Source organism: Lemur catta, chromosome 9 (assembly GCF_020740605.2).
Source record: "Lemur catta isolate mLemCat1 chromosome 9, mLemCat1.pri, whole genome shotgun sequence".
Lineage (NCBI taxonomy): Eukaryota > Metazoa > Chordata > Mammalia > Primates > Lemuridae > Lemur > Lemur catta.
Window position 1 is genome coordinate 101,741,487 of NC_059136.1, and position 16,468 is coordinate 101,757,954.

The 16,468-nt window shown below is 40.7% G+C and overlaps 1 protein-coding gene across 5 annotated transcripts in view; it reads right to left on the reverse strand.

The window, feature by feature from the left end:
• SPIDR (scaffold protein involved in DNA repair) overlaps nt 1-16,468 on the reverse strand; it is a 415,406-nt gene that overhangs the window by 110,118 nt on the left and 288,820 nt on the right. For all 5 annotated transcript variants that reach the window (XM_045561517.1, XM_045561518.1, XM_045561516.1 and 2 more), the window contains 2 exons: nt 10,881-11,076; nt 7,903-8,105 (listed from right to left, as the gene is read on the reverse strand). In XM_045561517.1, coding sequence (XP_045417473.1) covers nt 7,903-8,105; nt 10,881-11,076 — 399 coding nt within the window. The remainder of the gene's footprint in view (nt 1-7,902; nt 8,106-10,880; nt 11,077-16,468) is intronic.

Here is a 16,468-nt window from a genome sequence, read left to right on the forward strand (position 1 = left end):
TGATACATTACAACATGGATAGTCCTTAAAAACATTATGCTGGGTGAAAGGAGCCAGTCACAAAAGACTGCCTACCGTACGATTCCATTGATAGGAAATGTCCGTAATAGGCAAATCTGTAGAGACAGAAAGTAGATCAGTGGTTGCCAGGGGCTGGGAAGAATGCGGAGTTAGCAATTGGTATGAGGTTTCTTTTTGAGGTCTCCAAAAGTTCTAATATTAGATTATGGCTATGATTGCACAAGTCTGTAAATATAATAAAAACCATTGACTTGTACACTTTAAATAGATGAATGTTATGGGATGAGGATTACGTATCAATGAAGCTCTTTAGAAAAGGGGGAAGGGATAAGATAGATTCCCTCAGCTTCCCTTCTGCCAAGTTTCAATGTCTAGATCTCTCTGTGTACACAGTACGAGAACAATAAAAACTTGACTAAATTCCACAGGTCCTGATACTATTTTACCCTTCAAGATAAGTCAGAATGTGACCAGGAAGAATGGCAAAGAATATAAAAGACCTAGACGTCAATTAGCAGAACTAGTAGTAAGATAGGGCTGACAAGAAATAGTGCCAAATGACCTCATGTGTCACCAGGACCACCAAGAACTGTTTTTAGAGAGGAAACAAGCAAAAGTTAAGAGGTAGGCAACTGAGATCAGAGGGTTTATTTAAGACTCACGAGCACAGAACTAATGACTAAGAGATGATTTGAATTTATTGAGAGAGCACAGATAAGAACAAACCTAAGAATGGGCTATAGCATCCATTATGAGGACATATTAAAGAATGATACCTTGCACTCACAATATCTTTCACATCACAATAAAAATACTCAAATTGGATTGCCTGAACCCAGGAGGCCAAGGTTGCAATGAGCTATGGTTGTGCCACTGCACACCAGCCTGGGTGATAGAATGAGACCCCATCTCTAAATAAACAAATGAATAAAAATATAAAAGCCCCAAATACTTGAATCATTGAATAGGAGCACTTCCAACTTTTCTACAACATGAAGAGGAAAGAAAAGAAATAAAGTATCAGTGACAACCACCTTAAGAAAATGTGATGCCAAGCAGATGGATCAGCAAAGTCAGCCCATGGACTCTGGCGGTGTGTGGTGGTACACAGAGGAAACGCAGGTGAGCTGGCCCAGGTATTGTTGATGAGGGGTTGTCTTCCCTGGGGCTCTTTAACAAGAGGCAGGACGTCTCACTGTTCTGGAGAAGGAATGCATGCCACCCTCTCAATGCAAAAACAGGACGTGAGTCCAGCATATCACCCAATCATTTAACAGGAAGAAAAATAAATGTTCACAAGCAGGGGGAAGAGGTGTTGCCCACCCAGGGGGGACATGGTTGGTGAACACACAGCTAAGGAATCAATGCACCACAGCTGACTCCCTTCTTTTCAAAAGGAATCTAGCAAGCTGGACACAAGAGTCTCCGCTGTCCAAACACACACAAGAGCTAGTGCCTCTAACCATCACATCCACTGTCTACTGGTCCACGTTCCTCATTCTTTAATACTGGGCCATTTTCACCACCAGGAGTCTGGGATTTTTTTATCTGTTTAATGTTCTAGACAAAGACAAAATTATACCAACCATAATTCCAGCACTATTCAATACTGGACCTATTAATAGCATTAGGGCAATTTTCTGTAACATGTTTATTACAGCAGAACTTCCATGCCTCCATCATTTAGATAGCACTAGTCACAGTCCACATATGAATTTACACAAATGTGTGTTTTCTAAAGTAAATGGGCATGAACTCCTTGTTGATGGGAGTGGTGGGGCTGTGGGTGGAGTGGGGTGGGTGGCAAATGCACAGAAAGAGAAATCAGCTTCAAAGTCAGCGTCCCCAGCAGCCGGCCAGACTCCACTGACACTGAGAGGTGACGTGGGATAGGATGTCTCGTCTTTGCTCATCTTGGGTTTCTGTCAATGTAGCAATGTTGTTCATCAGTATCTTACAATCTGAAGCATATGCGCTTTTTTTTTCTTCTTTAGGATTTGTTTCACCACACTTTGTCCAATGTGCTTGTTCTAAAAGAGCCGGTGAGCTGCTGTTCAGCGAGCACTTGCCACGCAGGAAGCATCGTGCCGGGGACTTCACGCTCGTCATCCCAGTCAGCGCTCACTTCGAGTCTGCACTATGGTAAGTATTATGATTCCAATTTCATGGATAAGGGAACATAATTTGCCCCAGATCTCTCTGCTAGGTGTTGGAGTCAGCACTGAGCCCACACCAGTCTGGTTCCAGACCTTTTGTTCCTTCCATTTTGCTACCTGCTTCTACCTCAATGCATTTTTAAAAGAAAACTGGTACCTATGTGTACCATCAGGAAACAAGAGACAGAAGCCCTCGCTTGTGGTCCTCGTGTTCTACTTAAATCTGGACACGCTCATCCCCTTACGCATCAACAAAACCTTTGTTATCCGAGCTCGTCTGCTCCCACCTCCCACCTCCTATGCCGCCTGCCCATAAGTTACCCAGCAGCTCCTCACCAAGTCTGGGGCACAGGTTTTCAGTGCTCGCTTTATTAGGCTTCTTTGCAGCGCTCTGTGTAGCCGCCCACTCCCACACACTGAAGCCCCATCCTGAGCTCCTGCCACAGGCGTGGGTTTTCCTCTTGTATCGTCAGCCCAGCCTCCTCGGCTGGCCTGTCTTTACCTGCTTTCCAATGCAAGAGAAGCTTGGAGCTCAACGCCAGCACTTCTTTCCTTTGTCTCTATCATTTCCCTAACGTGAAATCCTCCATCGCCCTGGCTTTGGGGGCAGCTGTGACAGACACCTTGGGAAGAATGCACAGGGAGCGGGGGCTGGAGGACATCCTGGGCTGTGGAGGACTGGCTGCTGGTGGGGGGACGTCTGCTTTTCACTCATGCCCACTAGTGCCTTTGGAGCTTAGCAGCATGGCCAATCGCAACCTGCTGACATCAGCACATAAAATGCATGTACATCCAAATACACACACTGACCAGGCTGAGCACCCCAAATCCTTCTCTGCAAGTAATATGTGTATGCCCCACTTTCTAATCTGACATCTCTTCTTGGATGTCTCACGGGAATTTCAAACAACAGAGGCCCCAAACTGCATTCTTGAGCTTCTCTCCAGACCTGCTCTCACTCCAGCTTTTCTCATCTCAGTCAAGGGCCCATCATTCCACCAAGGGACTCAAGCTGAGGATCATTCTTCACATTTCCTTCTGCTTTACTCCCCACACATGCCCAATCCATCACCAAGGCATCGCTCACATCTAGAACACAGACCTCTCCTCTGTCTCCAGTGGGGGCCCAGGAGACTCAGGACCCTGCCAGTCATCTCTGGCCTGGACTGCCGCAGTGCCACTTCCTTGACCTCTCTGCTTCCTCGGGGGCCCTGTCCCATGCACCCATCTTCCCAAACTACCTGACAGCTAAAGCTGCCTTTCAAACAGGGCAACTTCATTCTTGGGTCGGTGGGCAGCCAAAGTGAGCCCCACAGCTCCTGCATGTGGCCCGGGAGGCTGTGGCTGACCACGTGTGTAGGCTCTCCTGCTGGCCTGGGCATCCTGGCCACTCTGGCTTCTCCCTCCTGCCAAGGAGCTTGCAGAGCCAGCCTCTCTTCCGTGTGCAATTCTCTTCCACTGCTCTTTACCTGACTAACACCTGAACTTAACTAGAACTGCCTTAGACTACCCACCTTTGAATCCTCTAAATAAAATTCTGTCCCTTCTCCACTGTGCCCTATTTTTTCTTACAGGGCATTTATCACACTTGTAAATATAAATGTATTTGTTTTAATTTTGTATAGGATCCCCCTACTAGACTATGTTCCATGAGCACAGGAATGACATCTGGTTTTGTTAACCACTGTACACTCAGGGCCTGGGCCAGAACATGGTGGATTTTTCTTTTTCTTAGAGAAAAGAAGGAATAAATATAGGACAAGAGAATAAAGCAAAGGGCAAAGGACAAATAGTGGGAATAAAATATCAAAGTATGGAAAAAGGAAAATGTGCTTTCTTCCTGCATTCATTTCAGCAAATTTTCATAAAACTATAATACAAGATAACTATTAAACTGTTAAACTGGAAGGTTCTATCCTTCCAGCTTTCTGTCTGAAGACATGGTTATTTAGTACGTTTTGTGAATTAAATGCTCTTGCAAGATACTAACTCTGGCTTTTTAAATATTTCCACAATGACAGGCAAGAAAGAATGTGCACCTCTAAGAGATAAAATTAAATTATTGGTCCCTAAGTTAAATATCTCAAGGGGAAAGGAAGAGAATGTTTCAGGAAGGAAGAGAGAAAGGTGATGTCTAACGGAAACCACCACGGTTGGGAGTGAGGCCGTATGGTCCAGACCTGCTCTGCCAGGACAGAGGGAGTCTCAAGGGAATTCGCTTACCCTTTCTTTGCCTTAGTTTCCACTGTAAATTATCTATAGGACCAGTGTTCCTTTCTGTTAAAAAAGCCTGTGGTTTTATTAGTCATGAATTTATTTAATAATCCTTTAACATGCAGTAGATGTAGAAAAGCTGTGTTTTGGGCTCTGAACAGATTGCCTAGTCTGGTGGTTAAGGAGTGTCTTCTGCATTGGTTTTTCTGTTACCTTTGATTTTAGTGATTTATAAAACTTGTATTTGTGTTGGTTACTCTGACCTATAATACCTTGAGAAACCGAAAATAAATGTTTTCATTAAAAGCTTGAGTTAAAGGAAATCATCCAGAAGAACAATAGAGAGGAGAATTTTACATATTAAAGTATATTTTTGATAATGTTTCACAACTCAGAGGACATAAGCCTTCTGACCAAACCTCTGTGACCCTGAACAGGACTGGTTGGCTTCAAATAAATTTCTTTTCATTTCAAAGTTGGCACAAATTGGGCTATCTGCCATCAGAAGATAAGCCTTACTGATCTCAGAAAAGTGATACTGCTGGAGCGCTGGGAACAGACTGAGACTGACACCTATGAGCGAGATGCACAGTACAGTCAGACAGAAGTGCACCACAGGGTTTCACTAGGACCGTCTGATCCGGCCTGTGTGGGGGAGGGGACTATCGTGTTAAATGCGTACGACATAGTTTCTTTTCCCACAGGCCTTAGTTTCACTTGACATGGTAATTTCTGGGCTTTATAGAAAACCCACAGTGATCCAGGCTATCTTTAAGTTCACTGATAGTTACGAAGGTCTTTGGGGTAGAACAGAGCTCTAGAAAAGCCATTCTGAAAAACATGGGACCGGACTGACAGCTGCCTTTGGTTGGAAGGGGTCACTGCTTGTCCAGTTTTCCTTCCTCTGTGGCTTGCTATGCTGAGGAGTCTGTACAAGACGAACCCAGATGTGTCCATTTGGGGGGACCCACAGGGTGTCCCATAAAATTATCTATGGTGAGGAAGCTGAAGGTGGAAGTCGCAAGCAGAAACGAAAGGAATGTTCCAGGCTACACATCTACATCTTCTAATTGTATTCTCTTGTATGTGCTACATAGATACATATAAGAAACACATTTAGCATCCTGTTAAATGTGTCTCCAAGGCAGAAACCTCAATACTGTAGATTTTTTTCTATATATATTATCAAAGAATTATTAGTGAGTAATTATCACAGCAAATGAATCTGGAACGTATTAATGATCAGACCCTCTTGTACCCAAAAGATATCTAAGCAGCCCTGTTCTCCAACCCAAGACCAAATGCTACAGCCCTCTGTTCAAAAGCTCATGTTTCTGCACCCTCCAAGCAAGTCCCCCCACGGAGAGACACCTGCACTTCTGCCGCTCCGGACAACGTGACCCTGGGTCAGCCCTCACCCAAACACAGCTTGATTCTAACCCCATTTTCTCCCTTCTCTTTTGACTCCAATACTCTATAATCATGCTATCTTGGGGTTCCATATTCTATTATGTTTTTCTTTTTGTCTACCTGCATAACTGCCAGCAAGTAAAAATCTCTCTGAGGTTCAGTATCCTCATTCGTGAAAGGAAAATAATATCCTATAGCCTCAGTGTTGTACAATCTCAGATGTGCTATAAGAAATGCACCACACAGAATGCATATTCATTACATCTGAATAACTTGTTTTCTTGTTTTTGAAGTTTGTGTCTGGTCTTCTTTCAATCCACCACAAGCATATTCTCATTTGATACAGCACTGCATATGTTCCAAGGTCCAAAGCGTTCACAACACCATTCACATTGGCAGCAATTCATCAGACCTTAGCTTCCAATTTTCTTCTCTTTGCTCGACAAGTAAAACAAGTACCACTGAAAGGACCTGGAGGGACAGCCTTCAAGACATGCGTTGCTTCTGATTACTCATAGGAAGTGACCACACTGTCAGTTTCACGGTGCCTTCTCATCAGGGTGACTCAGTCCCTGCTGTCTCTCTGCCTCCTCATCCCCTTGGAGTGTGCGGTCTGTGTGCTGTCTTGGAGGATCTTACCAAGATCCTCACTGCTGAGCTTACTAGTATTCTTTTCTCCAAACCCTAACACTGGATATGTGCCATGAAAAAAGCCAAGTAAAACAAAAACACAAAACAAATACCTATGCCTGATCTATAATTGTCTTAGATAATTCTATTTAAATCTACCACAGCTTTAAGTCCTTGGTATAAGGCTGGTCTACAACTATATGCCACTTTAAAGACCTTAAAACTGATTTAATGGCTTTCACACACAAAGATGTTCCAAACAAAAGAAAAATATTTTTTTACAATTCCAAAAGAAATATTATCTAATTTTAGACCTCAAGGAGATTTTTGAAATTCACAGTATTTTCAAATAACTTTCCTCCACTTGAAGATGATTCATAAATAACATAGAAGTGTTTCCTGTTGCTCCTTCTGAATGGAATCAGAAGGCATCACAAGATTAGAACGATTGTTAATTACTGTTTCTTCAATGTGTGACGGAAAGAGTAGACAGAAGAAATGGCTGTCGTGATGACATGGCATCTATACTTTTAATTTCTCTTCTATTGCAAATCGTCTTATTTCTTTGAGGGCAATTTAACATTGCTGGAAAGATAACCTCAAAAGGTTATGCCAAGGCTCTGACATAAATAAACTCCTCGGTCAATGATGGGTCTACAGCTATTGGGAAAAAAAAAAAGCCAGGAAGGGCCTACATCTAAGCAGAAGAGAAGACATCACTCCCACAGCTTGTCTGAGCACAGTCCTGGAGATCGTGGGTTTGGCCCTCACTCATGCGTGAAGCCACTGAGCTCCATGCACACTGCGGTAGCCACTAGCCACAGGAGGCTATTTAAAGTCAATTAAAATTAAGTAAAACTTAAAATGTAGTTTCTTACTCGCACTAGCCATATTTCGAGTGCTCAGTGGCGACCTGAGATGGTGCAGGCAGACCTCCCTCTGCTGCAGAAAGGCCTGTGGCAGCCACGCCGGTGCGGACTGTGAAACAGCACTCTCCGAAAGCCACAGGGTCATCAACTGTTACTTGCTCTGGTTTTCAAGACATGAAACTTCATGTTGTCTTTTTAGCTACAGTAAGCATGTCTTGGTTTTTCCAGAACAATACCAATATTTCTTGTATTTGTTTCTAAAACATTTTCTTAAAAATTGTATAAATTTATGGAGTACAAATATAATTTTGCTACATGCATAGACTGCATTATGATGAAGTCAGGGCTTTTAGGATATCCATTACTCAAATAATGTACATTTGTATTATTTTAAATAACATGAACCATTAAAGGTAAAAGTAAACGTAACAAATTTAATTTTTAATAGGACTTTTTATATAAATTATCCATGTGTCCCAAATTTTGACGCAAGAAAAAGACAAACAAAAACAGCCCACGTCCTGGGTGGATGCAGCTGGGCAACCCTCTGCGCGGGGCCTGCACGTCCCGCACGGCTGCCCACGCGGCGCCTGGTCACTCACCGGACTCCGGGCGCCCCCAGCGGGGTCGGGGCGCCGTCCCGGCCGGGAAGGGAGTACGTCCTCTGCACCAGCACGCGGACGCCGGCTCCCGGGCTCTCCACCACGTCCAGGAGGGCGTCCCTTAGGGCAGCGACGTGTCCTTTTGCTTCTTCGCACCTGTGGGTCCAGCCTGTCCCTGTGGCGGCCACACGGCCGCACACAACCTGGCCAAGACATGCAAAGGAAACGGTTTCAGTTTCACTCAGAACAGCATGCTGCACGCCAAAAAATGGCATTCTGCAGGAATCCCGCAATGTATGTGCGCTACGCTAAGGAGTGACAAAGACGGAAGCCAAGGAGCTGCGGCTGGGCCTGTGTCCGCCCGGGAGCCGGCGGCCCGGGAGGGAAGGGAGCCAGGGTGACTGGACGCCAGCCCGTGTTTCCTGCCAGTGGAGCCACAGACTAGGCAGCTCTTTGAAGACACACAGAAAGTCTTGCTATTAAAATACCTCATGGTAATTGAAAAATTTTCTTTACTGAGGTAACAATCCCATCAGGACAAACTAAAAGGCAAAATAAAAGAATGACGAGGCATTAATAAAAATGAATCATTTATTAAGTGATTGCATGTGCAATCTCCTAGGCTAAGTACATTACATGCTCATGTATTCTCCCAACAACCCCTTATAATAATATTAACTATTGCAGTAAGGCAACACTTCCAGAGTGCTTCCCACATTCCAGGCTTTGTTCTTTACGTATTAAACATGTTTATCCTTACAACCACCTGAGGAGGTAGATAATATTATTATCCCCATTTTACAGATAAGAAAATTGGGACACAGAGAGACTACAGATCTTGCCAAGGTAGCCCAGCAGGAAGTGACTGAGGCAGGATTTGAACCAGGGCATCTGACTCCAGTGTCCACACACCTAATAACTACTATGCTACACTGTAGCTTCTTGTCACTGTCATGAAACAAAAATGCATCTCATGGGATTAATATCACATAGCTGTTTAAAATTATATATTAAAGCAGTAATGCACTGTGAGCCATATTTTAAATCTGTTAAAATTAAATTGATTAGAGAGCCTTCCTTTTCAAAAAATCCTTTTCAGACACTTCTTTTGATAGTCAAAGAGACATTTTGCTTCACTGAATGGGACAAAACACGATGAAGGTTTGCCTGCTTTTCTTCCTTATTTCCCCTCCTTGGATCGGTCAGTCTCAGTACTCTGTTCGGTGACGACTCAAATAACCCAGGGACCAGGGAGGCCAGTACACTGGCAGTCACACGGACACTCAGAACTTAGAGTGGGCCCAGGGGTATACTTCATGCCCACTCTGAGTGAATTTTGGCAGTTCCCTAAATTCATCTTGGCAGATGATCATGGCTCAGGGCCAACAGAATTCCAGAAAACAACCTCTAGTGTATAATCTCAAGCTTATGTAGCTATTTTTATCCTAAGAGATATTGTGGAAAAGAAAAATATGACTTTTTAATAAATAAAGGAGGGTTTAAGAAAAATTCTTAGGCAATTACAAGATGAGAATAGAGAAAATGAAAACTTTCATATACAGTCATTAACTGCTTAATGATGTTTCAGTCAACTATGGACCGCATATACGACGGTGGTCCTGTAAGATTTTAATGGAGCTGAAAAATCCCTAGTGCCTAGAGATGTACTCATGTGTTTGTGGTGATGCTGGCATAAACAAACCTACTGCACTGCCAGTCATGTAAAAGGATACAATTAGGTATAGTACAGAACACTTGATAATGATAATAAACAACTATGCCACTGGTTTATGTATTTACTATACTACACTTTTTACTGTTATTTTAGAGTGTACTCCTTCTACTTATTAAAAAAGAGTTAACTGTAAGACAGCCTCAGGTAGGTCCTTCAGGAGGTGCCCAGAAGAAGACACTGTTATCACAGGAGACGACAGCTCCATGCCTGTTACTGCCCTTGAGCATCTTCCGCTGGGACAAGATGCACAGGTGGAAGACAGTGATATTGATGATCCTGACCCTGTGTAGACCTAGGCTAATGTGTGCCTTGTTTCTTACCTTTTAACAAAAAAGTCTAAAAAAAAAAAAAAAAAATTAAAAGAAGAAAAGAGCTTATAGCATAAGGATATAAAGAAAGGTAGTATTTTTTGTACAGCTGTACAATGTGTTTTAAGCTAAGTGTTATTAAAAAGTTAAAAAAATTAAAACGTTTATAAAGTAAAAACGTTGCAGTAAGCTAAGGTTAGTTTATTATTAAAGAATGAAAAATATTTGTTTATAAATTTAGTGTTGTCTGAGTGTGTAGTATTTACAAAGTTTACAGTAAAGTACAGTAATGTCCTAGGCCTTCACATTCACTCACCACTCACCCACCTACTTTCCCAGAGCAACTTTCAGTCCTGCAGGCTCCATTCATGGTAAGTGCCCTATACAAGTGTACCATTTTTTATCTTTTGTACCGTATTTTTACTGTACCTTGTCTATGTTTAGGTATGTTTAGATACCCAAATACTTACCATTAGGTTACAGTTAACTACAGTATTCAGTACAGTAACATGCTGTCCAGGTCCGCAGCCCAGGAGCAACAGGCTGTGCCAGGCAGCCTAGGTGTGCAGTAGGGGATGTGCCACCTAGGTTTATGTAAGTACAGTCTGTGACGTGCACACAACAAAATCACCTAAGGACGTATTTCTCAGAATGTATCCCCATCATTAAGTGATGCATGACTATATTTTAATAAAGTAGAATAAGGATTTAAAATATATATTAAATAATTAGATGAAATACTGTAAAAAGACCACAACTAAATGCCAAACTGAACTATAATATAGTCAGGTATGACAGTAATAATGTGCTCCAGCACATATATTTGTTTTTTTGGAGGGGAACAAAAGGTGAACAGCTTCACTCACACTGAAGCCCTTTCAAATCCAGTCACCAATATCATTACAAGCATAAAACCTCTGCCAATGAGAATTTACCTGGATTTCAGGTGACTTATTTGTTAGACTCTTAATTCTAAACATGTGGGCCAAAGTGATGCTTCTTCCTGGAAGGAGTGCGTCCCGACTGCATACTCGATGAGTTGTTTCTGCATCTTCTCTGGCAACGATTTTCTGACAAAAGTAAGTATTCAGAATAACAGAGCAACTTCCATCTGGGAGAGTAAGTTTTTGCCTAGAAAAGAGAAAGAAGTTCAACAGTTTATTTGCAATGTTGGATACCCCTCCTATTCTTGCTAAATCGGGATGCAGAGAGCGGTGGCGGGCCTGCTAGGGACAGTGAGAACAGCGCCAGCCCGGGGAGTGACAGCTGCCCCGCACGCTCCCGCACGACTGTCAATGACTCTGACTTCGCTTTCTCCTCAGGGAGAAATAGAGAATGAACAAAAACTATCAATAAATGGCTCAAATAAATGCCCAGACAATGAAATAAACATTTACAAATAAAACCTTCAGACATTTCGACAGCGCTAATCTTTCAAAGAATCCTCCATTAAATGCCACAGGAACATCTACCTTTGCTATCAAACTAACCACAGTTGCTGAAATAGCTCACAATCAAGTAGAAAAGGCATCAGAGAATAGAGCAGACAAAATTCTACTGGTTGCTCAGTCCTCTGACATGAGAAAGTGCTTTTATGCCCATTCCTCAAAGTAGGGAGTGCTGCTTAGCATAAAGAAAAATTTAGGACTTCTGATTCTGGGAGGATGGAGTAGAGATACTTTTCCCTATTCCTCTCAGTAAGGGCAACTAAAACACTTGATCTTTTATGTAAAGTAAACATAAGACGACCCTGAAAGGTGGAGAGAAGGAGGCTGACAGGCTAAAGCCTAGAGGCCTCAGGACCCAAGGAACAAAACCGTGGTAAGTTCCTGGGTTTTCTTTTTGCCTCTAATATCCCAGATTTGGGACTGAAAGAGCTGGCATCCTGAAAACAACCATGGGTACAGGCAGACAAAGTCCCAACAAAGCCTGCTCTCTCCAACCAAAGGACCAGGGAAGGGCAGCTTAGCAAAGCAGAAAAGTTTTACACGGTAACTGCTCTACTGTAGGCAAACGCCACAGCCAAATTATGCCTCGTCCCCATGCACACCAGCAAAGGCCAAGTGGGGAGCCTGGCCTTCACCCTCACGGGGCTGTAATGAAGGGCCTCAATACCTGGGTTGTCAGGGGTTGTGTGTGACAGAAGGTGGGGCGAGAAGCGGGGACTTTCATCTGCACAGGCTTGCAGAGAGTGCCCCCCTTACTATGACACTGGAGACTATCTGGGGGCCTGGACTTTATCTTCACTGGACAATAGTAACCAAGTACTCCTCCCTCCCTGCCTGGGGTGGTGTCACAGGAAGCTAGTAAGAGTCAGGATTGAGGTGCTGAGGTCACCCTCCACTTTCACACCCCTCCAGGGTTGTCAGTAGAAACCATGTGAGGAGCAGAAACGGTTCCCTGGCTGCCCCCGCCCATTTCCCCCCAGCCAGGGTAGTGTCAGCAGAGGCATAGCAGGAAGTTGGAATTCATACCCCTGGTCAGCAGGAACAAGGAATCTCCCTGTGTCCTAGGTGGCCAATGGGGAACCTGAACTTCTCCCCCCACCTGGCAGTAACAATCCCACCCCACCCTCACCTTCTCCTACCAGATCAGTGTCACATGAAACCACCTAAAACAAGTTTAACATAATACCGCAAATGTCCAGGTGCCTATCTAAAATCACTTGTTAGGCCGGGTGTGGTGGCTCATGCCTGTAATCCTAGCACTCTGGGAGGCCGAGGCGGGAGAATAGCTCGAGGTCAGGAGTTTGAGACCAGCCTGAGCAAGAGCCAGACCCTGTCTCTACTAAGAAAAATAGAAAGAAATTATCTGGGCAGCTAAAAAAATAAAAAAATAATAAATAAATAAATATATATATATGCAAAAAATTAGCCAAATGGTGGTGCATGCCTGTAGTCCCAGCTACTCGGGAGGCTGAAGCAGGAGGATCACCTGAGCCCAGGAGTTTGAAGTTGCTGTGAGCTAGGCTGACGCCACGGCACTCTAGCCTGGGCAACAGAGTGAGATCCTGTCTCCAAAAATAAAATAAAATAAAATAAAATAAAATAAAATAAAATAAAATAAAATAAAATCACTTGTTATATTAAGAACCATGAAAAATCTCAACTTGAATGAAAAAAGACAACAGGTGCCAATGCTGAGATGACACAAATGTTAGAATTATCTGACAAAGGTTCTACAGCAGCCATTATAAAAATGCTTCAACAAGTAATTATGAATGCAGCTGAGACCAATGAAAAAGGAAGTCTCAGAAAAGAAAAAGAAATAAACTATTTCTTAAAAATGAAAGTTTCAGAACTAAAAAAATAAAATAATGAAAATAAAAAAACTCAATGGATAGGTTCAATAGCAGAATGGAAGGAACAGAGAATCAATGAACTTGAAGACAAAATAATAGAAATTATCCAATATGAACAATAAAGGGAAAACAGACTGGAAAGCAAAATGAAATAAAACAGAGTCCAGTACCTGTGGGAAGGAAGAAATAAAAACAGAAAGATATAGATAAAATAATTACGTACATACAATAGGATTTCCCACTCCTCTTGAGTTTTCTAAATTATATTGGGAAGTTGTTATAAAAAGTATTACACTTTCTGATGTGGTTCTAAATGTATGCACAGAAAATATTAAAGACAATCATATTATAAATAGGGAGGGTAAAGGGATATAAGGGGAGGTAAGGTTTCTATACTTCACACAAACTGGCAAAATGTTGACCCAGTAGGCTTGACAAGTTATGTATATGTAATACTCAGAACTACTAAAAATACCTATTAAAAGAGATACACACAAAAACATTATAAATAAAATTCTAAAAAATGATCAGGTAACCCACATCAAGCCAGCAAAAATAAAACAGAAATAAAAACAGAGCAAGAACAACAACTAAAAAACCCCAAAGTAAAAAGGTACACTTAAGTCTTAACATGGCAATAATTACACTAAGTGCAAATGGTTTAAATAAACCAATTGAAAGGCAGCGATTGGAAGAATGGATTTAAAAATATGATTCATCTATGTGCTGTCTATAAGAAACTCACTTCAAATATAGAGATAAAGGTAGAATGAAAGTAAAGGAATGGAAAAAGATATATCATGTAAACATCAATCAGAAGATAGTGGAGGGCTATATTAATATCAGATGAGGTAGATTTCAGAGCAAAGAAAATTACAGATACAGAAAGGAACATTACATAATTATGAAAAGGTCAATCCACCAGGAAGACATAGCAATCCTAAATGTGTATGTATCAAACAACACACATTCAAAATGCATGAAGCAAAAAGTGATAAAATGAAAGGGAAAATAGACAAATCCACAATTAGAGTTGCAAACATCAACATCCTTCTCAACATTTGACAGAACTACAGAGAATATCAGAAAGGATACAGAAGAGCACCACACCACCACCAATCAGCAGGATCTAATTGACATTACAGAACATTCCACCCAACAACAGCAGAATACGTATTCTTTTTAGGTGCTCACAAAACATATATTAAGAGAGACCATATTATGGGCCATAAGACAAATCCCAACAGATTTTAAAGAACTGAAATTACTTATAGAATATGTTCTCTCATCACAGTGGAATGAAACTAAAAACCAGGAACAGAAAAATAACATGAAATTCTCCAACACTTGGAAATAAAACAACACGCTTCTAAGTAATCCATGGGTCAAAGAGGAAGTCTCAGTGAACGTTTTAACAGAATTGAACTGAATGAAAATGAAAACTTAACATATTAAAATTTGTGAGAAATAGCTGAAGTGATACTGAGAGAAAATTTTATAGCACTTAAAGCTTACATTAGAAAAGAAGAAAAATCTCAAATCAGTAATCTAGGCTCTTACCTCAAAAACCTGGAAAAAAGTAAAGCAAAATAAACCCAGAGCAAGTAGAAATAAATAAATAATAAAAAGCAGAAATCATTGAAACAGAAAACACTGAAAACGGTTAGTAAGGGTCTATTATGAAAAATTCTACACACATACATTCTAATAACATAGATAAAATGAACTAATTTCTCAAAAAGAACAAACTACCACATTCATGCAATATGAAATAGATTATTTGAATACTCCTATAACTGTTACAGAAAATGAAGCTGTAACTTAAAAACTCTCAAAAGTGATATATTTTCACTGGAGAATTTTACCAAATGTGAAAAGAAAATTAGCAATTCTATACTTTCTCTTCTAGAAAACAGAAGAGGAGGAAACACTTCCCAATTCATTTTATAAAGCCAGTAGTACTCTGATACTAAAACCAGACAAAGATAGTACAAAAAAAGAGAAAACTATAGACCAACATACGTCTGGAAATATTGACATGAAAATCTTTAACAAATGTTAGTAAACAGAATTCAGCAATATATAAAAGAAATTATACAACATGACCAAGTGGGGTTAATTCCAGGAATGCAAGTCTTGTTTAATATTTGAAAATCACCTTCATCAGGTTAAAGGCTAAAGAAGAAAAATCAGATGATTACATTAATCAATCTAGAAAATCTGACAAAATTCAACATCCACCTGCAATAATAAAAAAAAAACCTCAGAAAATTAGAAATAGAGAACTTCCTGAATTTAATAAAGAGCATCTACACAAACTCCACAGCTAACATGATAATTAATGGTGAAAGAATAAATGCTTTCCACCTAAGCTGAGAAACAAGGCAAGGATTTCCTCTCTCACCACTTTTATTCAACATAGTACTAGAAGTTCTAGACAGTACAATAAGGCAAGAAAAGGAAACAAAAGGCATACAGATCAGAAAGGACAAAATAAAAATGTCCTTATTTGAAGATAACGTAATTGCTGATGTAGAAAACTTCCAGGTATCTACAAAATAATTCCTAGAACTAATAAGTGAGTTCAGCAAGGTTGCAGGAACCAACACATAAAAAAAAAAAAAAATCAAGAGTATTTCTATATATTATCAATGAACACATGGATACCAAAATTAAAAATATAATGCTATTTAAAATTGTAAAAACAAAAAGAAAAAAAACAAAAACTTCAGTATAAATCTAAAAGACCACGTACAAGACTTGCGTGTTGAAGTTCTAAAACGCTAATGAAATAAAACAAAGAAGACCTTAACAAATGGTAAGACATACCACATTTATGAACTGAAAGGCTCAGTATCTTAAAGATGTCAATTCTTCCAAAATGGATATATAGGCTTAAAGCAATTCCCACCAAAATCCCAGCAACATTTTTTTCAGCTATACATAGCCGATTCTAACATTTATACAGAAAGGCAAAGAAATTACAATAGCTAAAACAATGTTGAAAAAGGATAGAGTGGAAGGAATCACTTTACCCAATTTAAAAATTTATCACATAGCTACAATAATCAATGCTGTATGGTGTTAGTGGAGGGACAGACACATAGACCAATGAAACAGAACAAAGAACCTAGAAATAGACCCCACAAATATGCAAAAACTGTTTTAAAAAAATGATCTCTAGAGTGTAATTTTTGTTTGTCTTTTAGAGACAGGGTCTCA